This window comes from Cynocephalus volans, chromosome 3 (genome assembly GCF_027409185.1).
Source record: "Cynocephalus volans isolate mCynVol1 chromosome 3, mCynVol1.pri, whole genome shotgun sequence".
NCBI lineage: Eukaryota > Metazoa > Chordata > Mammalia > Dermoptera > Cynocephalidae > Cynocephalus > Cynocephalus volans.
The window spans coordinates 109,677,846-109,699,246 of record NC_084462.1 but is presented as its reverse complement, the minus strand read 5'-3'; the positions used below and the strand labels follow the sequence as shown (position 1 = coordinate 109,699,246).

At 48.1% G+C, this 21,401-nt stretch overlaps 4 protein-coding genes across 10 annotated transcripts; 3 read left to right on the top strand and 1 right to left on the bottom strand.

The window, feature by feature from the left end:
• Positions 1 to 61: 61 nt before the first annotated feature.
• MDP1 (magnesium dependent phosphatase 1) lies at positions 62 to 3,723 on the top strand. 2 transcript variants are annotated; one of them, XR_010022859.1, is made up of 7 exons: positions 62 to 177; positions 293 to 353; positions 424 to 534; positions 869 to 976; positions 1,073 to 1,158; positions 1,333 to 1,492; positions 3,652 to 3,723. XR_010022859.1 is itself a non-coding variant. In XM_063088316.1 (7 exons), the coding sequence occupies exons 1-7, from the start codon at positions 141 to 143 to the stop codon at positions 3,697 to 3,699; spliced, it is 621 nt and encodes a 206-aa protein (XP_062944386.1). In that variant the 5' UTR covers positions 62 to 140; the 3' UTR covers positions 3,700 to 3,723. The 2 variants fall into 2 exon arrangements, 1 of the variants encoding a protein (XP_062944386.1); XM_063088316.1 differs by having other exon boundaries at positions 1,073 to 1,168.
• Positions 2,473 to 5,615, top strand: CHMP4A (charged multivesicular body protein 4A). The gene is made up of 6 exons (XM_063088318.1): positions 2,473 to 2,533; positions 3,652 to 3,801; positions 3,888 to 4,065; positions 4,485 to 4,599; positions 4,769 to 4,904; positions 5,330 to 5,615. The coding sequence occupies exons 1-6, from the start codon at positions 2,503 to 2,505 to the stop codon at positions 5,386 to 5,388; spliced, it is 669 nt and encodes a 222-aa protein (XP_062944388.1). The 5' UTR covers positions 2,473 to 2,502; the 3' UTR covers positions 5,389 to 5,615.
• Positions 5,616 to 7,016: 1,401 nt separating this feature from the next.
• On the bottom strand, positions 7,017 to 9,416 carry TSSK4 (testis specific serine kinase 4). 2 transcript variants are annotated; one of them, XM_063088974.1, is made up of 4 exons: positions 9,192 to 9,416; positions 8,621 to 8,835; positions 7,649 to 8,042; positions 7,017 to 7,199 (listed from the first exon to the last, which is right to left on the bottom strand). In XM_063088974.1, the coding sequence occupies exons 1-4, from the start codon at positions 9,414 to 9,416 to the stop codon at positions 7,017 to 7,019; spliced, it is 1,017 nt and encodes a 338-aa protein (XP_062945044.1). The 2 variants fall into 2 exon arrangements, with proteins under 2 accessions (XP_062945044.1, XP_062945045.1); XM_063088975.1 differs by having other exon boundaries at positions 7,649 to 8,012.
• Positions 9,417 to 15,329: 5,913 nt separating this feature from the next.
• TM9SF1 (transmembrane 9 superfamily member 1) lies at positions 15,330 to 21,231 on the top strand. Of its 5 annotated transcripts, none has more exons than XM_063088972.1 (6): positions 15,330 to 15,701; positions 16,009 to 16,370; positions 17,393 to 18,014; positions 18,470 to 18,655; positions 19,591 to 19,864; positions 20,600 to 21,231. In XM_063088972.1, the coding sequence occupies exons 2-6, from the start codon at positions 16,026 to 16,028 to the stop codon at positions 20,991 to 20,993; spliced, it is 1,821 nt and encodes a 606-aa protein (XP_062945042.1). In that variant the 5' UTR covers positions 15,330 to 15,701; positions 16,009 to 16,025; the 3' UTR covers positions 20,994 to 21,231. The 5 variants fall into 5 exon arrangements, with proteins under 5 accessions (XP_062945042.1, XP_062945040.1, XP_062945043.1 ...); XM_063088970.1 differs by having other exon boundaries at positions 15,994 to 16,370; XM_063088973.1 differs by having other exon boundaries at positions 15,330 to 15,738.
• Positions 21,232 to 21,401: the final 170 nt, after the last annotated feature.

Sequence of the window (21,401 nt, the reverse complement as noted above, 5' to 3'; positions counted from 1 at the left end):
CGCCAGGCTGACAACCCGCTCTCGGCGTGGCGACACTCTAGTCACCGTTTCTCTATGTCAAACAGGGCGCCCTCCTGAGCGGCCGGACCTCAGCCAGGAGGAAGCTCGCACTCCGAGCGCGCATCCTGCGGGCGCGGGTCATGGCGCGGCTCCCGAAGCTCGCGGTCTTTGATCTGGGTGAGGGACGGTGAGCGGAGAGTTTAGCAGGGCGCTCTTCTTTTGCACACCCCGGTGCAGCTCTCGAGTCCCTGCGACCCCGGAGGCTGAACTTTCTCCCCGCTTCCTCTCGCAGATTACACGCTCTGGCCTTTCTGGGTCGACACGCACGTAGATCCCCCGTTCTACAAGAGCAGGTGAGGCAGGGAAAGAGGATTGGGACCAGGCGGGGCCGGCCGCAACTGAGCGCATTCTCGCCCTCTCCAGTGATGGGACTGTACGAGATAGGCGGGGCCAGAACGTCCGACTGTACCCAGAGGTGCCTGAAGTTCTGGAACGATTGCACGGCCTTGGGGTGCCGGTCGCGGCCGCTTCACGGTAAGAAGAGCGACTGACAAAAACCGTCCGTCTAGTGCTGAAGGATACATTCATTAGGAGACCTCTCCTGTAACCCCTCGGCTACAAAATTTAGGAGGTGCAAATTTGCAAGTATTTGCCTATTTTTTCTCATTGTACCCTCTCCTGTGCCTTTGAATGATTAAATATTGGCTCAGCACCCATCGTGTCAGACAAGAAGGCTATGGAGTTGAATAAAGGCCGAGAATGCCTATCCGTCCTGGAAAAACAACAAGTTGATTTCCTCGTTATTCTTAACTTTGCTGGCAGCCCTCGCCCTTCACTCTCCTAAACCCATCTGTTACACCTGTTTCAGGACAAGTGAGATAGAAGGGGCCAACCAGCTACTGGAGCTCTTTGACCTTGTCAGATACTTTGTTCATCGGGAAATCTATCCGGGCAGCAAGGTCACACACTTTGAGAGGTATGCAGAAGTAAGGGTAGGAGCAGGGAGACAGAGTACCAGAGAGGGTGGGGGAGCCAAGATGCCAGCTTGGTTACCCCTGCCCTGTTTGCACAGGTTGCAGCAGAAGACTGGAGTTCCTTTCTCCCAGATGATCTTCTTTGATGATGAGTGGAGGAATATTGTAGATGTCAGCAAACTGGGTACTGAGTGGTGAGGATAACCATTGGGGGAATGAGGAGAAAGGGTTTCTAGGAGGAATTAGGTAGATATATACAGGGTGGATAGTCTGCATGACAGATGACACCTACAGAAGGTGGAAGTAATAATGGGGAGCCCTGAAAGCCTGATGAAATGTGACTTCTTTTTCTTTCTAGGTGTTACTTGCATTCACGTCCAAAACGGAATGAATCTACAAACCTTAACTCAAGGATTAGAGATGTTTGCAAAAGCCCAAATTGGGCCCTGGGGTCCAGCCCTATGAATGAGCCTCATTTGAGGCCTAAAACTGAAAGGAAATCAAGAAGGCATTTTCAGGTGCATTTGTAATTTATTAAAGTGTATCTGTGTATGACAGAAGAGATCTTACCCACAGTGTGGGTTGTTTTTATTTTTCTAGCCTGTTAACTGGGGTTGGTTGTCCTGAGGTGCCAAGACCAGAGTGTGAGACATTAGATTGCATCATGGTCTGCCATATAAACTTGTGGCAAACCCAAGACTGTGTTGACCTAAAAGAAATTGAGGACGAACATATGAGCACAAATTTCATTGAGCCAATATGATAAGTGCAACTGGGGAGATCCCTCTGAGAAATGTGCTCTGAAGAGGGCCAGCAGAGCTTAGCTTTTTATAATCACAAGAAGGGGGAAGGATCAAAAGAAAGAGGACAGTCCCACCTAATTACTTCATCAGGTTTTCTATTGGTCATACGTGACTTTAGGTTTGGGATTGTTACTATGTTACCATTCTACATGCAGGGATCTGGGGTAAGGGTTACAAGAAGCATTCTAGGTTATTTTATGGCTTTCTGGTACCATTATGTCTGCTTCTAAGTAAAAATGGTCCTATGATAACATTTTCCAGGACTGGTGGATGAGACTACGCAGATCTCCCAAGGCATTATAATTTTGCTGACCTGGTCAGAGCAGATTTTTTGTTATCAACTGTGATCCCCATCTGCTGGAACCTGTACGGACCCTTTCTTGAGCTCTGTAAAGGGCATGAAGAACTCTTCCACTAGCCCCATATAGTGGGGTGTCATTAAGCTGCACATTTCCTTCCAGGGGACTAACACCTTGTTTGGGGTTGGGGTGGGGAGGCCTTTTTAGGTAGGAGTAAATGAAGCGGCCGCTTTAAGAGGAGCTCGTGGTGTGGGGCTGGTGGCCGGGCTCACGTGACAGCAGTGGCCTTATTTGCGCCTGTTGATGTCGCCGCAGCGCCTTAAGGAGGGATTGGTTAAGGCCGGTGGTGATGAGACGTCACTTCCCAGGAGCAAGGCGGAAGCGTGAGGGACGCCGAGGGGCGGAGGCGGGAGAGGCGAGCTCGCCATGAGTGGTCTTGGCAGACTGTTCGGGAGGGGTGAGCCCGGGCTAGACTGGTTGGCCGGGAGCTGCTGGCCAGAGCTGGGTAGGGGAGACCGCGGCGCTGGCAGGGCAAGAGACCCAGGAGACAAGCTGTCCCGAAAAGCCCAGCCGGGTGGAGCTCTGGTGCCAGGAGACCTGCCTTGTCAGAGCATCTTGCTCCCGTCTGCCTTCCAAGAGCTCGAGATCAGGGAGGGGACGTGAGTGGATGGCGTGGTGACTGTGCTGGTTCCCACTGTACAGGCCTGAGGACGAGTTTCCCACTGTCTTCATCCAGTCCTTTCCAAACATTGATGCTACTTAGTGCTGGGCAAGAGGGGTATGAGGGAAAGAAGAAAGACTACCTTCTTGTCGCTCACATATATTGGGGAAAACAAGCAAAAACAGGCATTTACAGTGTAATGTAGAAACTCAAATGTTGGAGATGCTACTGAAAAACCAGGGACGCACAGAAGAAGTAGGCTTTGGGGGTGGTGATCCAGAAGGCGAGCAGTTTGCCAAGTGGAGAATTGAGATACTCCAGGAAGTGGCAACAGCCTGAGAGAAACAGGTAGGCAGGAAAGAGTACAGTATATGTAGGGAAAAGAAGTTCTGGCAGAGAGAGAGAGAGTTTTGGATTTTATCCTGTAGGTAATGGAGAGTTCTCAAGGAAGGATTTTAAGCAAACAAAGGTCATCAGATTTTCTATTTGGAAAAATGACTCTGTTAGAAGTATCGAAGATGAACGGAGAAATTGAGAACATTTTTTTTTTTCCTCCAGCCCCTTGTACTTTATTCAGTTTGATCCTGCAGTGTCAGGACCTTGGGCATCTCCTAGGATAGTGATTATAAAAAGTGACTGGAAATGACTTGAACAGTAGTTTCAAATAGTGAAAAGGACATTGGCTTCGGAAGTCATGCTGCCACATTTCCATTCTTGCTTAATCTCTTACTAGTTGTGATTGTAATCAAAATCTTTGTGCCCATTTTCACATTTGTAAAGTAAAGATAGTACATTAATTATAGAGAATTGTTTAGGGATTAGCAATAACAACCTCATACACACTGTGCACTCAATAATTAGTGGCTAATATTTTTCCTTCACACAATATGGGCCTGCTCCATTGGACTCTTCAGGGAAGGAGGAGAAGGGGCCAACCCCTGAAGCAGCAATACAGCAACTGAAGGAGACAGAAAAGATACTGATCAAGAAACAGGAGTTTCTGGAGCAGAAGATTCAACAGGAGCTACAAATGGCCAAGAAGCATGGGGCCAAGAATAAGAGAGGTAATAAGGGAAAGGAGGCAATGGGGAGAGCCCAGGTGGGAAGCAGGTGCTTCTGACTCAGATATTCAGGGTCTGGGCTGGGTCAGCCGCCCTGCAGGCTTTGCGGAGGAAGAAAAGATTGGAACAGCAGCTGGCACAAACTGACGGGACATTATCTACCCTGGAGCTTCAGCGTGAGGCCCTTGAGAATGCTACCAGCAATGCAGAAGTGCTTCGTACCATGGAGCTTGCTGCCCGAGGCATGAAGAAGGCCTACCAGGACATGTGGGTATGGGGGAGGGGAGAAGGTGACCCACGCTCTGGGGAGGGTGGCTTGGTATTATATTTTGAGCTTTTAAGCCTCTCAGAATGTGAATTTACAGTGTATATTTATGGCAGCTAGGCCTCTGCCTGCCTCCTTGCTTCCTGAAAGAAGATCCTTTTGCTGGAGGGGCATTCTAGGGAAGAAAGTTGATTTCTCTAATTCTTAACGATCCTTGGGGAAGGGAGTCCAACTTATACTCTCCATTGTAGCTCCTTCCTACTTCCTTGCCCAAACTTGCCTCATAATTTTCTAGGAATCTCTTCTGAGAGCCATGGGCTTATCAGTGTGAGGCCACAAAGCAGGAGAAGTTTCATTCAAGTGAGATGAGAAAGTCAAGGGGGTTGTTGCCTGATTTCTTGGCTGTATATGTTTTTCTCAGGGACATTGACAAGGTGGATGAACTGATTGCTGACATCACAGAACAACAGGAGGTGGCCCAGCAGATTGAAGATGCCATTTCTCAGCCTATGGGCTTTGGAGATGATGTGGATGAGGTTACTGGGGATGAGGGGTCAGGGAATATTGGAGAAAGCATGGGGTGGGCCAAAAAGAATGACCAAGAGAGGCTCTTGGGGCAAGTTTGGGAGGGAACTCCAAAAGTGGTATGTTTTTGGAAGTAGAAGTTTCCTTTCTTCATCTTGAACAGTCTTGTCCCATATCCAGGATGAACTGTTGGAGGAACTAGAGGAGCTGGAGCAGGAGGAATTGGCCCGGGAGTTGTTAATTGTGGGAGACAAGAAAGAAGAACCTCCAATCAGATTGCCTAGTGTACCCAGTACACGTCTGCCTGCAGGGCCAGGTACCCAGGGCTACTTTATTGTCTTGAGGACTTGAGAGAATGGAGAGTTATGGGCAAAAGTTATTCTTCATCCACTCTGCCTCAAAAGAGCCAGGCAGAGAGGGCTACAGTTAGGCAGGTTGTTGACTGCATGAGGCCACCTGGCTAAAAGGGAATGGGGACTGAAATCTAATCTGTGCTCCACTCAGCAAGCTGTGTACCTTGGTTTAGGGCTGCAAATGCTGGGAGCAAGAGGCACCATTTTCTATTTTGCACAAAGGTCTTATGGGAATGAGCAGCAGCCCAGCAAGCAGAAGGACCACACCTTTAGGTTCTTTGCTGGGGAAAGAGAATTCAGCAGGCCCTGAGTGTCATAGCAGGGGATGGCTAGAAGTTGCTGAGGCCTTAACACTTCTTTCTTTCTCTGGGTATCCTTGTCCCCAAAGCTTCCAAAGTGGATGAAGACGAAGATGCACTAAAGCAGTTGACTGAGTCGGTATCCTGATGAGTCTGGGCTCGTCTTTCTTATGCTGCCTCTGTTGATCACTTTTCCTTAAGTGCCAAGTGCTGAGCAAAAGGAGCATAGATTTTTTGGGAGGTCCTGCTGAGGGTGGTTAGTGTAACCATGCCTGAGCAAGGCATCTATTGCCCTCCCATCCTTGGCTCAACTCTGAAGGATCTTGCTGCTTATGGAGCCCCGGGCTCCCTTCTCTTTGAAAGCAGTTACTGTGTCCTTGTTCCCAATAAAATTGGACAGATGGAACCCTGATGTTTATACTTCCTTGTCTGCCCCTGAAACTCTTCCCCTGGTTGTCAGACCTTGTTTCAAGCAACGAATAATAATGGAGTAATGAGAGGAGGTTGGACCATAGAACAAATGGGCATTTCCAGTATCTTAGCCTATGTTCTAGGCAGACACTGTTTCATCTTTTGAGCTGATTTGCCCTAGAGTTGCCTACTGCTGAGGTTGAGGAAACTGCCATCTATTATGTATCTTAGGACCATGTGGAGCCATCTCTGAGTCTTCCCTCATTGTTTTCTCCCAGTCATGCCTCTGCCAAGACAGCTCCATGATTTACTACCCATTTTCCTTTTGCAAAGCACATTTTCAAGGACAGGGAGAGAGAATACAGGGATGGAAGGAGCAAGTAGTTTTCCTTTATCCAGAACCCACAGTTAATAGCTTTCACTACTAGAAGTCTTGGTTTGAACCCTGTCACTTCTATGTCTGGGAGCAATAGTGGAAGGAGCCCTGACTCCCTGGTATTGTCTCAATAGTGGTTAAGATGGCATTGGAGGAGAGAGAAGGAACCAAGGTACTTCATACACCCTAATGCCTATTTCTTTTCTTTCTTTTTTTTTGTGTGTGTGACTGGTAAGGGGATCATAACCCTTGGCTTGGTTTCGCCTGCACCACGCTCAGCCAGTGAGCGCACCAGCCATCCCTATATAGGATCTGAACCAGCGGCCTCGGCGCTCCCAGCGCCACTGCACTCCCAGCGCCGCACTCACCCGAGTGAGCCACAAGGTCGGCCCCCTAATGCCTATTTTTTTTTTTTTTTCTTTTTTGGTCTTTTTTGTGACCGGTAGTCAGCCAGTGAGTGCACCAGCCACTCCTATATAGGATCCGAACCCATGGCAGGAGCGTCGCTGCGCTCTCAGCGCTGCACTCTCCCAAGTGCGCCACGGGCTCAGCCCCCTAATGCCTATTTCTAAAAGAACAAACAATGCCATTGCTTTGGACTATATACAAGCAGAGCCATAGTCAAAGTGAAGCAAGCAGCCCCTCTGCTTGAACATTTAGAAAGCACAAAGATGTAAAATAATGAGCATGTATTTAGTTGGAATGATAAAGCTTCCCAAAATGGGGTGTTGACCTGACCACCCCCTCCACTGTGAATCACATTGTGAATTACACTGTTGACTTATACCAGATGTCATAATTACTGGTTACAGACTCTGGTTAGAAATCCACCTCACTCTCAGCAGTTTTCCCTGCTAAGGTTCCCTTAAGGAAAGAATGTCTTTGACTCTAGCTGATAAAACTAAATCAGATTTATTTTTGGTATAAAAGATTTTTAGCCCCAGACCCTCCTGCTTTGCTCCTGTCTCAGCCCTCTCCCTCAGCAATTTTCAGGTTGTGATTTCCAAGGATTGGTGAGGATTAGTGGTGCTGGGGGGCTGGCACATGGCCTCAAGCAGTCTGACCTCATGGGTGGGTTGCTCAGGCTGGAACTTGAGCACCCAGGAATCCTTGAGGATGTCCAGGATGGTGGCACGCTTGGTAGCTTGGCATAGCATCTGGAGGACCAGGTTCTAGGGCAGGGGAGAGAGAAGTCTTGGCTGAGGTTGCTCCCCATTGTGCCACACAGGCAATGAGCAGCTGCACCTAAGAAAGAAGCAGGGTAGCCCATCACACCACTCTGGTGAAAGGGGGTATGGCTCTGATTTTATCCTGGAAAGCCAGGCATTTAACTCCCTGGAGGGGAAGGGATGAGTTCCCTAGGGAGAATCTCTTGTATAATATCCTTCTGGCCTAAAGGGATAGAAGCAACAACCTGCTTATCAAGCATGTCTAAGGTCTGGAGCCCACTGGTTGGTCCTTTAAGTCCTCCCCACTATTACAGAGCAGTGGCTAGATTGTGAGGTGACTGGTATTGAAAAAGCCTTCCTCCAGGGTGGGCAGCCTAGGTTGGGTATTCACCACCCCACCCCACCCCCGGGGGTCATCCCTGAGGCCTCAGCCCTCCTGGGGGAGCCAGCACCTTGCACTCCTGGGAGATGGTGGTGTTAGATGGGAAAGTGACCTCCTTCTGAGTCTCTCTCAGCAGCTTCTTGAGATTGGTGTCATCAAAGGGCAGATGGGCAACCACTAGAGTGTAGAGGATGACGCCCATGCTCCAGATGTCAGACAGGAAAGGGTTGTAAGGCAAGCCTAGCAAGATCTCCGGGCAGGCATAAGCAAAGCTGCCACAGTAGGTCTGGCTGAGGTGAGAAAAGCAGTTCATTTGGCGGTTAGAAGGGCTACTACGCACAGACTGGTTAGAAGGCACCATCTTGGCGAAGCCAAAGTCCGATATCTTCACGTTCTCCCTCTTGTCCAGTAGCAGGTTCTCCAACTTTAAGTCCCTACCAGCAGCAGAAAGGCTGGGGGTCAGGCTGGGGAGAGGGCTTAGTATTAGACTGGGAGCTGAAGGGCCAGGTGTCAGAGGCTAGAGCTGAGGACAGGCAGGAGGGAGATGGAGGGAGATGCCATTATAAGCGCACAAGGTAGTGAGGAAGAAAGCCATGGTGTTGTAAGCAGAGCCCAAAGGGGAAGAAAAGATGGTACTTGAGGACCACAGGGAGCTCACCATTGTATTTGATAAAGTGCTCTACACATAGTGAGTACTTTTTTTTTTTTTTTTTCTAAAACATGACCGGTAAGGGGATCTTAACCCTTGACTTGGTGTTGTCAGCACCACGCTCTCCCAAGTGAGCTAACCGGCCATCCCTATATAGGGATCCGAACTCGGCCTTGGTGTTATCAGCATCATACTCTCCCAAGTGAGCCACAGGCTGCCCTCACAGTGAGTACTTTTTGAGTGTCCTTGCCCAGACGATTAAAGTGGAGTACATGAATGGGCCTAGATATTAAGGAGGGAGGTCAAGGTAGGAAAAACTGACAGAAAACAGGAGACATGCATAACCCCCCCTTGAGAGCCCAAAGGCCCCAGTCCAGGTGGCAGTACCCTCACCGGTGCACGATGCCCTTGCTGTGCAGGTAGGCGATGCCCAGAGTCAACTGGGAGAACCACTTGCCAGCAAGGGGCTCAGGGCAGGCCCCATAGCGCTGAATCCATTCAAGGACATCACCACCCTGAGCCAGCTCCAGAATGATGTACACTCGGGATGTGGTCTCGATGGCCTGATAGAAGTTGATGAGGTACTTGTGCCGCAAGACTTTCATTACCTGACCCCGGAAGAGGGACCCATCAAACCTGGGAAGGGAGAAACCCAGCTATGCTCCCAGCCCTCTCCCACCGTCCCACTGCTGCTTATTTAGAACTTTGCAACAGGATCAACCCCTGAATCCAAGGGCTGGTAGGCAAACCCTGTTACGTACTTGTACTTTCTGGGGGACTGCAGGTGAGCGAGTAGGTAGTAAAGAGGTCGAATTTTCATCAATGAATTTTCCTAGCTGCTCAGTGAGATGTTCAGTTCTAGTTTGGGGGTTTCTGGTCCCACCCCCTCCTAGTCATACCCCTTCTGAGACACCTCAACCATCTTAGTACCAAGCTTCAGTTCCCTCTTCCAGCCCTTTCCAACCTGTATCTCACGGGGCAGGAACTTGTTAAGGTAGTCCTCAGACGCCCTCTTCTTTGAGATGATCTTGACAGCCACCATGACCTTCTGCTTAGTGAAGTAAGCCTCATACACCGTCCCATAGGAGCCATTGCCAATGACCTTGCCCACATCATAACCATACTCCTCCATGACAGAGCGGTAGGCTGTGGTGGTTGGTGCTGTCTCCAAGACATCTCCCTTCCCCATGGGGTTGGGCTTGCTGACAGCAGGGAGGTTTGCTACTTGAAAGCAAAGAGGCCAACACCTTGAGCCGCTGAAGGATAGGGTGCCAAGGGGAAGTTGCTTTCCAGATGCTTGCCTATATAATCACACAAGTCTGGGATGCTGGGCTCAGCCCTCCACTAGGAACTTGGAGGGGGAAAGAAAGGAGAAGCAGTTATTTTTGTCTCCACTGGCTGTTGTTACTTCTTCCTCCTCTGGTTACGGAACTCCCCAAGGTCCCATGTTCTGTACACATCACAATCCACCTTCTATCCATCACTGGCCACAAAGCTTGAGAATGAAGTGGTTTGGAACGTATGCATTCCTGAAGGCACCTTCTGCAATCTGGTGAGACTCCCCTCATAGATCCAGCCCCTTTATTCATGTTTACTGAGCACTTACTATGTGCCAGACGGTGTGCTGAGTACTAGGATAAAATAACCAATAAGGCCAATAGAGACCCTATGCTCCTAGAGTTTATAATCCTGCATGAGAAAACATGAGTGTGAGAGTATTACAAAGAATTGCAAGGTGTTGAAGCATGTTCTAGGAATCTAACCTCAAAATGCCTTCTTATCTTGCCTTCCATTGCCCTGAACTCTCTAGTTTTCCTCCCATTCATCTGGTCATTCCTCAGCCTCCATTGGAGCCTCATCTTTTTCCATACAACTCTTAATCATAATCCCCAGGATTCTATCACAGGCCTTATTTTCTCAGACCTTCTCCTCCTCCTTTAAGGATCTCATCCACTCTCAAAGCTTCAGTGACCACATTTATGCTGACTGCTCCTAAGCTCATCTCTGTCCCATATTATCTCTAGGAGTTCCAGATCCAGCATTCATTTGCTCACTGGACATCACACGGACATGCCTTCCCCAGGAACCTAAACTCACCATGTCTAAAATTGAATTACTTTCTTCTCTCAGACTTTCTGTAAGAAATTCTACACTAATTATCCTTAATTAATTAATTATTTTTTTTACTAAAGGATGACCGGTAAGGGGGTCTTAACCCTTGGCTTGGTGTTATCAGCACCATGCTCAGCCAGTGAGCCAACCAGCCATCCCTATATAGGGGTCCGAACCCATGGCCTTGATGTTATCAGCACTGCACTCTACCGAGTGAACCACAGGCCGGCCCTTAATTGTCTTTAATTTAGATAGCCAAATGTCATCCCAGACCCTTCTCCATGCCTCTGTTCCTATATCCAATCTATCACCAAATCCTGCCTCTCCTGTCACCTAGTTTTCTGTATAATAATGCACTCACAGCTCTGTGAGCCCACTGCCACTCCCTTGCTCGAGCCTACATCTAGCTGATTGCCCTAGCAAGCCTTCTGCTCCCCTCCAGTCTGTTCACACTGAAGTCCAAGGCATAAATCTGATATTATTCCCATTTAAAACAATTCAATGTCTCCCCATTCTCAGGATCAAGTCCAAATTCTTCCATGTGGCTTTAAGATCTGACCCTGCTTATCTCTCCAATTTTATCTTTTAACACACGCAGTGCTCCAGCCAAACAGAATAACTTTTCCATCTTTGTTCCCTCTGTTCTCCTGGCAAACTCCTACTCTTCTTTCAGAACTTAGCTTAGGAGCTGTTTTAAGGAAACCTTGACTGCTCAAGCCTAAGTTAGATGTTCCTCCCTCCAGGGTGCTCTCAGAGCCCCAAAACTTTCTCTGTCACAGCACCTAACGTAGTGTCTGTAATTGCTTTTCTTGCTTGCATCTCCCACTAGGCTATATGGGGAGGTCAACTGAAGAGAAGAGAAAGATGAAGTCATAGGTTTGAGAAGAATGGGTTGTGGAGAATGGAAAAAAGCTGCTTTGGAAAATGAGCAGGATCACTGGGTAGGATTGAGGACCCAATTGAGGTTGAGGAACACAACTTATAGACATATATCATAGTGTTGAGGTTCCTTTAGCATCCGGGCTATAGGTGCTTGAATACTGATGGATAATTTGACCCAAGATTAGGGTTTTGCTTGGCAGCTGCAATGAAACAACAATGGGAGAGAGGCACCAAAACATAGGCTGAAATGGTGGAATGTAAAATCTAAGCTGCATGGGTAAGGAAGACAAGCTAGAAACAGGCCACAGGTGCATGGGGAGGGGTTGCAGGTCTCAATGTAATTGGAAGAACAATGAGAATGACAAGAGGGAGGACAGCAGGTTGTGGTCACAGTCGGGTATTTGGATGTAAGATTGGGGGAGGTGGAGGAGGAAAGAACAAGGGAAGAATCCAAATTCTTGCATTTTCCATCCTTCAAAACAAAACAAATACTCCAAGAAAAGATTATGCGATAGGCTACCAGCAAATTCCCATTTAATGAGTCTGACCTTGCTGGCAGGATGGTTCCAAAGTACTGATGGAAGCCAGCTCCACATCCTCAATCTAGCAAGATCAGCAGTTGTCCAGGGCACACCATGGTAAGGAGACCTGCCCAGTCCCACCCATCTTCTGTTCCCACAAGTTGGCCCCTGGATAGTAGCTTGGTGGCAGCTCTAGTCTCTTATCATGTACAATGGGTAAACAAGTTCATTCAAGGAATGTGTATTAAGCTGCCTAGTGTATACAAAAATACTGCTAGACACCAAGGTCAAGGATTTGGATCTCCATACCAGCCAGCTGCCAAAAAAAAAAAAATACTGCTAGGTCCTGACAATACAAAGATGGATAAATTATAGTCTTCCTGTGAAGAGTTAGAAATTAGCAAGGGATGGACCGGCCCGTGGCTCACTTGGGAGAGCGTGGAGTGTGGTGCTGATAACACCAAGGCTGTGGGTTCGGATCCCTATATAGGGATGGCCGGTTGCTCACTTGGGAGAGCGTGGTGCTGACAACACCAAGTCAAGTGTTAAGATCCCCTTACTGGTCATCTTTAAAAACAAAAAAAGAAATTAGCAAGGGAGACAGACAGATAAGTAAAATGACAGTACAGTGAGATAAAATGCCATGAACAAACCTGAGAAGTAAGGGAAGGCTTTATACATAAGTTGACATTTGCACTGTCCAAAAAAAGGAGTTCTCTGGGCAGGTAAGTAGGGAATGGTAGACTTGGTGGTCTGTGCAGAAGGAACAATATGAAGCTTGCAGGCTTGAGAGAACATGACATTCAAGATTTCAATCTGAATACAAGATAGGGTTCTGTAGAAGGGGAATGTACCTGGAGAGTTACGATCCAAATCTGAAAGGCTTCATATGCCAGGGTATTTTTACTTTTTTTTTTCTGGTGGCTGGCCGATAAGGGGATCTGAACCCTTCACCCTGGTGTTATAACACTGTACTCTAACCAACCGAGCTAACTGGCCAGGCCTATTTTTACTTTCTTATATACGAGGGTATTTCAAAAAGTTTGTAGGTCTAAATCCTGACCTGAAATAAAAAAGAAAAAAGAAGTATGTGAACAAATAGAATTAAAAGATAATGCAATGCTGGTGAGGATGCAGAGAAAAGGGAACTTTCTTATGTTGTTGGTGGGAATATAAATTAGTATAGCCACCGTGGAGTTTCCTCAGAGGAATAAAAATTGAACTACCTTATAACCCAGCAATTCCACTACTGGGTACACATCCAAAGGAAATGAAAACAATATACCAAAGAGATGGGCTGGAGGGTTAGCTCAGTTGGTTGAGCCTCTTAAGTCAAGGGTTCAGATCGTCTCATCAGCCAGCCAAAAACCAAAAAAATAATAATAATATATACCAAAGAGACACCTGCACTCCCATTTTCATTGCAACACTATTTACAATAGCCAAGCGATGGAATCAAGCTAAACGTTCATCAGTGGAAGAAAGGATTAAAAAAACTGTGGTATATATACACAATGGAATACTATTCAGCTATTAAAAAAAAGAAATCCTGTCATTTGCAGCAACATGAATGAAACTGGCCACCATTATGTTAAGTAAGCCAGACACAGAAAGGCAAATACCACATGATCCCATCCATATGTGGAATCAAAAAAAAAAAAAGAAGTCTTTCTCACAGAAGTAGAGAGTAGAATAATGGTTATCAAAGGCCAGGAAGAGGGCCGGCCTGTCACTCACTTGGGAGAGTGTGGTGTTGATAACACCAAGGCCACGGGTTCAGATCCCTATAGAGGGATAGCCAGTTAGCTCACTTGGGAGAGTGTGGTGCTGACAACACCAAGTCAAGGGTTAAGATCCCCTTACTGGTCATCTCTTACAAAAAAAAAAAAGTCAGGAAGGTGGGGGGAGTGGTGGACTAATGGGTATAAAGCTATGTTATGTATTCTAAGTCAATTACTGTACACTATACGCATGTATTCAAACAATACACTGTACCCCACAAATATGTACAAATAAATGTTAAAAAAATAATAATGTGAATCTTTCCATTAACTTTTTGAAGTACCCTCCTATCCATAGGCAAATTTTTATTTTTCGGTGGCTGGCCACAGGGATCAAACCCTGGACTTTGGTGTTATCAGCACCACGTTCTAACCAACTAAGCTAACCTGCCAGCCTCATTGGCAAATTATGATGTGCATCAAAACTCGAGTTGGTTTAAAAAAAAAAAAAATTACTGATGCCTAGGCACCCACCCCCACCCCTGAGATTAAAAAAAAAAAAAAAATCTTTCCAGTGGCAGTGTGAAAAATGATCCAAGACTAGCAAGAAGACTAGCAAGATGGCTGTCATGATAACTTAGGTGAGAGAAGATAAGGCCTGAACTAAGGAGTGGTGGAGGGCAAGCATTTAGAAGATAGCAAGAAATAAGTAGAGGAGGATTGGTGTAACATACACTTGAGGATCAACTGAGAAAGAGATCCAGGTTTCTGGCTTTAGAGGCCAGGTAGTTGTCAGTTAAAGATGATTCCAAAGCCACTCTAAGTTACTTTTTGATTACAAAATTCACTGATTCTCTAAAAATCTCCCTACTTTTTGGAATCTCACCCATGTCTGCAGGGAGAAGAGCTGGGTCACAAAGGGCAATAATCATAGAAGTAAGTAAACGAAAGACTTTTCAGGACAGAAGCCACTTGTGATTTTCCACTGTACTTCTCCCCTGGGACAGAATCTTAAGTCAGCTTCCTTACACGTTGCTTCCAGGTTGCCGAAGGGAAATCACTGCCCAGAGGTCTGATTTCCAGGGGAATCTCCCCTGAAGGCAGATTCCCCCCCCCCCTTTTAAAAAGCTGAGATAGGCAAGGGTAAACATTTTCAAAATAATTTGCAACACAAAATTATGAGAAGCCCATAGACATATACACACACAGGAAAATAAGAACAAAAGCATCGAGAGAGACGAACAGACGGGCAAGTTTCTTTACCTCCTTTTAACAATAACCCCGTCAAACTCAGCGGGGTAAAAGGGCAGACACCCTATCTCTTCGCCTGCCTCTGCACCAGACCGGGCTGCGGCTTGCTTATCGTCAGGCACCGAAGGGACGCTGGGCGGCCAGGGAAGCCTCCAGTACAGTCTGGGAACACTTCCTTATTTAAGCATGTATTCTTTTGACGTGGGACCATCCATGACAGGTGGGAGAGGAGTGAAGTGAGATTCAGACGTTAAGATCCTTGCAAGTGAGCGAAGCGCAAAGCCTTATCCCCGCCTAGGTTGAGGGCCACGAACCGCCTCTCAGGACTCGGCCTCGGCAGTCGGAGGCGACTCCCATTGGTCCAGCCGGCAAACGCCTCGGGGCATCCCCGGCTGCAAACCAACCGCCGCCCATGCTCCATCTCCCAGGCGGTCGCTAGGTGCACGCAGTAGCACCGAGCGGGCGGCCCAGCGGCCACTGTTATCCCGAAGAGGCGTCTGCGTCCTCGCTGCCAGGCCTCAGCTGAAGCCCCTCCCCAAAACCCTTCCGCAAAGCGTCCACGCGGCCACAGAAGCAGGAGCCCCTCTTGGCTCCAGAAAGGAGCTTTCCGCCGGGCTCAGGTCCCCGCCGGTGAGAGCGGAAGTGGTAAGACTGACGTGTCCTGGGCTGCTCTCCTGATCGCCGGGAGGACACTCCGCCGGGGACGGGCGAGCCGAGCCTCGCGGGGTCCCCGGGGCTGGGCCGGGCCTCCAGCTGGAGAATATTCATCGAGGAGCCCTTGACTGAGCCGAGAGCTGTGTCCAGCGTGGTGCGGCCATAGCTGCCGCGATCAGGCGCCGCGGCGGACAGCCCAGTGCAGCTCAGTCGTCAGGCCCTCTCCAGCCCGCCGCTGCTGCGCCGCTCAGGGGGAGACCCCGGCAGGAGTCCAAGTGCAGCTACGGGGCCGCAGAGGCCGCTGGCGCCGCCTCGGCCGGCCCTTCCCGCGCGGTGAGGACCCCGGGACTGTGGCGGGAAGGGACCAGAGGTGCGCGGCCGCGCGGCGTTGCCATGGAAACGGGGTAGCGCGCGCAGTAGAGGCCTGGGGCGGGCTTCGGGCTGGGTGAACCCCAGGTTGGAGATCTAGAGAGCGGAGGCGGAGCCCGGTCTTTGGGATAGAGAGACGTGGTGTGCTGTGAGGGTCGAAAGAAGAAATGGCAAGAAGTGGAGCCAGTGGGTGTCAATTCGAGGGATCTGACCTGGGCGTCATGCATGAATTGATCCCTGGTTTCTATAACCGCAGGACTCCCCCAAACAGGTTTCGCTGCCTTGAGGATGACAGTCCTAAGGCACCCTCGAAGTTGGAGCTTCGAGTGGTTGCCAGTCCTGATGCTGCTGCTGGGCACATGCCATGGGCCAGGAGTGGAAGGCGTGACTCACTATAAGGCCGGCGACCCTGTCATTCTATATGTCAACAAAGTGGGGCCGTACCATAACCCTCAAGAAACTTACCACTATTATCAGCTTCCAGTCTGCTGTCCTGAGAAGATACGTCACAAAAGCCTTAGCCTGGGAGAAGTGCTGGATGGGGACCGAATGGCTGAGTCTTTGTATGAGATCCGCTTTCGGGAGAATGTGGAGAAGAGAATTCTGTGCCACATGCAGCTCAGTTCTGCACAGGTTAGCCTCTCCACATTGCTTATCACTTAGCCCTCTTTCCCAGGGCTTAACAGTGCCTTACATTTATGGTTCAAGGTACCTTTACGGAAATTATCTGACTTGATTTTAACTACAACCCCATAAGCCAGGCAGGGTAGATGATATTCTAATTAAGTTGGCTAAGGAACATACTTACTCTGAAGTAACTTTTTCAAGATTACATGGATAGTGAGTTGCAGAGCTGTTATTACTAGATATTGTTAGAACACAGGGCTCCTTACTCCAAGCTTCTCTGTTAGTAATAAGGTCTCAGCTATCGCTTTTATGAAGTTCTGTTTCCTTCCATACCTATCTCTTGGATCTTTTTTTTTTTTTCCTTTGGTGGTTGGCTGGTATGGGATCTGAACCCTTGACCTTGGTGCTATAACACCACATTTTACCCAACTGAGCTAACCAGCCAACCCCTCCTGGCTCTTTCTTAACTGGCTCTTTTACTCTCTACCTAACCTTCCCTGTCATGTTTTTTCTTTAGCAAATCCGGACACTTCTCCTTAGTATACTCCAGACCTTCTTACACTTTGTTTTTCTCCTTTTTCCTAGGTCTTAACCCTTGTAAGTCATACTTGCTTTTTGGGGGGGGAGAATTCCAACACTAGAGTCTAACCCACTGATTCTCAACATGGGACAGTTTTGTCCCTCAAGGGACATTTAGCAGTGTCTGAAAACTTTTTTGTTTGTTCATTTGTTTGGCAGCTGGCAGGTAAGAGGATCAGAACCCTTGACCTTGGTGTTATAACACTGCGCTCTAACCAACCAAGCTAACCTACCAGCCCCTGGAGAAATTTTTGATCATCACAACTGGGGAGTGCTACTAGCATGCAGCAGGAAGAAGCCAGAGATGCTGTATCCTGTAATGCACAGGACAGCACCCCTACAACAAAGAATTATCCAGCTCAAAATATCAATAGTGTTAAGTTTAAGAAACCCTGCTCTACCCCTATGCAGAGACCTTCTGTGACTGACTCCTGACTTGCTTTTTATAGGTGGAGCAGCTGCGCCAGGCCATCGAGGAATTGTACTACTTTGAATTTGTGGTAGACGACTTGCCAATCCGTGGCTTTGTGGGCTACATGGAGGAGAGCGGCTTCCTACCACACAGTCACAAGATAGGACTCTGGACCCATTTGGATTTCCACCTAGAATTCCATGGAGATCGAATTATATTTGCCAATGTTTCAGTGCGGGACGTCAAGCCCCACAGTTTGGATGGGTTACGACCTAACGAGTTCTTAGGCCTTACCCACACTTACAGTGTGCGCTGGTCTGAGACTTCAGTGGAGCATCGGAGTGACAGGCGCCGTGGTGATGATGGTGGTTTCTTTCCGCGAACATTGGAAATCCACTGGTTGTCCATCATCAACTCCATGGTACTTGTGTTTTTACTGGTGGGTTTTGTGGCTGTCATTCTAATGCGTGTGCTTCGTAATGACCTGGCTCGGTACAACTTGGATGAAGAGACCACCTCTGGAGGTTCTGGTGATGACTTTGACCAGGGTGACAATGGCTGGAAAATTATCCATACAGACGTCTTCCGCTTTCCCCCATACCGTGGTCTACTGTGTGCTGTGCTTGGCGTGGGTGCCCAGTTCCTGGCCCTTGGCACTGGTGAGGTGATAAGAAGTAATCAGGGATTTCTTTCTTTTTTTTTTTTTTTTTTAAAAAAGATGACCAGTAAGGGGATCTTAACCCTTGACTTGGTGGTGTCAGCACCACGCTCTCCCAAGTGAGCTAACCAGCCATCCCTATATAGGGATCTGAACCTGTGGACTTGGTGTTATCAGCACCACACTTTCCCAAGTGAGCCACGCGCCAGCCCAGGGATTTCTTTCAAAGGTAGAACTAAGTTGGTAATCCAAGGTGAGGGGCAGACCTAAGGGATGGGGTGGCTCTAGCAAGGATGTGTGTATTCTACTGTGGATTTTCTGTACAACAGAATTAGGAGAGATTGTTTTGCTGGAGGTCCTTAGTCTGGGAGAAAGGGTGCTGATTCCTCTGAAATTGAAATTGCTAGAAAAGGGATAGGTGAGGTTTAACAAAAGCTTTCGATTACCACTCCACAGGCATCATTGTCATGGCACTTCTGGGCATGTTCAATGTGCACCGTCATGGGGCCATTAACTCGGCAGCCATCTTGTTGTATGCCCTGACCTGTTGCATCTCTGGCTACGTGTCCAGCCATTTCTACCGGCAGATTGGAGGCGAGCGTTGGGTGTGGAACATCATTCTCACCACCAGTCTCTTCTCTGGTGAGGACTTCCCTTTCCCTGGTGGGCCTGCCTGGACTTAGGAACCTGGGAGAGAGTCAGAGTGAGGCTTTAAGGGAGGGAATATATGCAAGAGAAACAATTAATAAGAAAACCATAGAAAAGACAAGAATGCATCTCTTTTGAATACTTAAAAATGATTAAGCCCTTCAGATGTCCTAGATAACGTGGTAAGCACTCAACATGCCTTCATCTCATTTAATCTTCACAATAACTGTGAAGGAGGTGATATTGTCCCCATTGCACAGATGAGGAAATTGAACTTCGGGCTGGTAAAGTAGCTTGCTTGAGATTATATTCCTAAGAAGTAATGAACCAGGTTTAAGATCCAGGCCATCTGACTCTAGAGCCTGTATTCACAACCATTACATTAAAAATAACACTCTTGAATTTATTCTTTGATATTCCCTCTTTTTTTATTTTGGAGGTGGGCCCATTCTAGCCTTTCAAACCAGATCGCCCTGTCAAAGGCAGTAAGTCTGCATTTTAACCTTTCTTGTTCCTGATCCTATGTGTTTGATATATCCCATCACATTTATATTTGAACCAGGGCTTTCTGAAAAAAGGGCCCTAGTCCAAAGGAATGACTTGTGCTAGGAATTACCAATGCCACAGCAAGACAGGCCCCTGGAGGCAGGTGGATTTGCATCACTCTCAGATCATTATGTAGCAGCTACTTTGATCCCTGATGACACTGGGTAGTGGAGGGAGTGTTGGTAAGATAAGGAACAAAGAATAAGGGGACATGAAAGGGTGGAGCTAAAGAGAGTTGTTGCTGCATGGACGTCAGGAGGCACAGACAGGCTGTTAGAGTGGCAAGCTGCTTCACCCCTCCCCCTTTAGACCCAGTCTGAGTGGGTGCCCTCAGGGATGTGGCTCCTAGTGTTGACCCTCCCTCCGGGGGCCCATCCCTGCAGTGCCTTTCTTTCTGACGTGGAGTGTGGTGAACTCAGTGCACTGGGCCAATGGTTCGACACAGGCTCTGCCAGCCACCACCATCCTGCTGCTTCTGACGGTTTGGCTGCTGGTGGGCTTTCCCCTCACTGTCATTGGAGGTATCTTTGGGAAGAACAACTCTAGCCCCTTTGATGCACCTTGTCGCACCAAGAACATCGCCCGGGAGATCCCACCTCAGCCTTGGTACAAATCTACTCTCATCCACATGACTGTCGGAGGCTTCCTGCCTTTCAGGTATCTTCCCTTTATTCCATGGCCATCTCTCAGGTTCCTGACCTCAACTTTTCCTTTCCTCACTCACCCAGTGCCCTAACCCAACTTCAGTGATAATCCCTGGTTTAGCTGTACCATTAAGAGATCATTAAGAGCCGAGCCCGTGGCGCACTCGGGAGAGTGCGGCACTGGGAGCGCGGCAACGCTCCCGCCGCGGGTTCGGATCCTATGTAGAAATGACCGGTGCACTCACTGGCTGAGTGCTGGTCACAAAAAAAAAAAAAAAAGAGAGATCATTACATTGTTCCTCCTATCCCCAGGCAGGACTGAACTTGAATCAGTTCAGTTATGAGAGTGTTTTCACTTGTAAAGCTCTCCAGAGACATTGCTCCCCTCACCATCTTCCTGGTTTCTGACTTTAGTGTCTACAAGCATCATGTGGGACTTAAAGCCCATTTGATTACACAATTTGTTGAGTTCCTCCCTGTGCCAGTCAGATAATGCGGTGGAAAATAAAACAGACAAGATCCCAACATCCCTGTTCTCGATCTATCAGGGAAGATTTCTTGATATAAGAGCAGCTAATCATAGGACAGGAATCCCCATGAAGCCCCAAAATCTGGGGCAGAAAGTAGAACGGACTCACTTTCCACAGTGACCCTGCAACATGGGAGTGTGGGGTCTGGATTTTGGCCCAGCCACTGTGCTGACAAAGCACAGCCCTTTAATGCTGTGTATCATTTCTTCTCTTCACAGTGCCATCTCTGTGGAGCTGTACTACATCTTTGCCACAGTATGGGGTCGGGAGCAGTACACTTTGTATGGCATCCTCTTCTTTGTCTTCGCCATCCTGCTGAGTGTTGGGGCTTGCATCTCTATTGCGCTCACCTACTTCCAGTTGTCTGGGGAGGATTACCGCTGGTGGTGGCGATCTGTGCTGAGTGTTGGCTCCACCGGCCTCTTTATCTTCCTCTACTCGGTTTTTTACTATGCCCGGCGCTCCAACATGTCAGGGGCAGTACAGACAGTAGAGTTCTTTGGCTACTCCTTACTCACTGGTTACATCTTCTTCCTCATGCTGGGCACCATCTCCTTTTTTTCTTCCCTAAAGTTCATCCGTTATATCTATATTAACCTCAAGATGGACTGAGTTCTGGGTGGCAAAACTGTTGCTCTTCTCTTCCTTTCTTCATGCCCCATTGATCTCTCCTACCAGCTTCTCTTCTGATTGAGTGACTGAATTGTGATGGCTTGTTGCCTTCCCTCTGCCCTTTGGGCGTCCCTCCCTCAGAGAGGGCCTGGATATTATAAATCTCTATTATATAAGGAGTATATATTTGAACTTTTTAAGTTGCCTTTTAGTTTTGGTCCTGATTTTTCTTTTTACAATTATCAAAATAAAATTTATTAAGAAAAAGGATCCTGTAGTTGGAGCTTTTGGTCTGGATATAGGAACTCCAGCCCTGCCGTGACGTGCACGATCCTTTGGAAAGCCGTCGGCCGCTGAATACATACGCTAACGCTGGAGCTCCCAGCGAAGCTTGGGAACTCTCGGCTC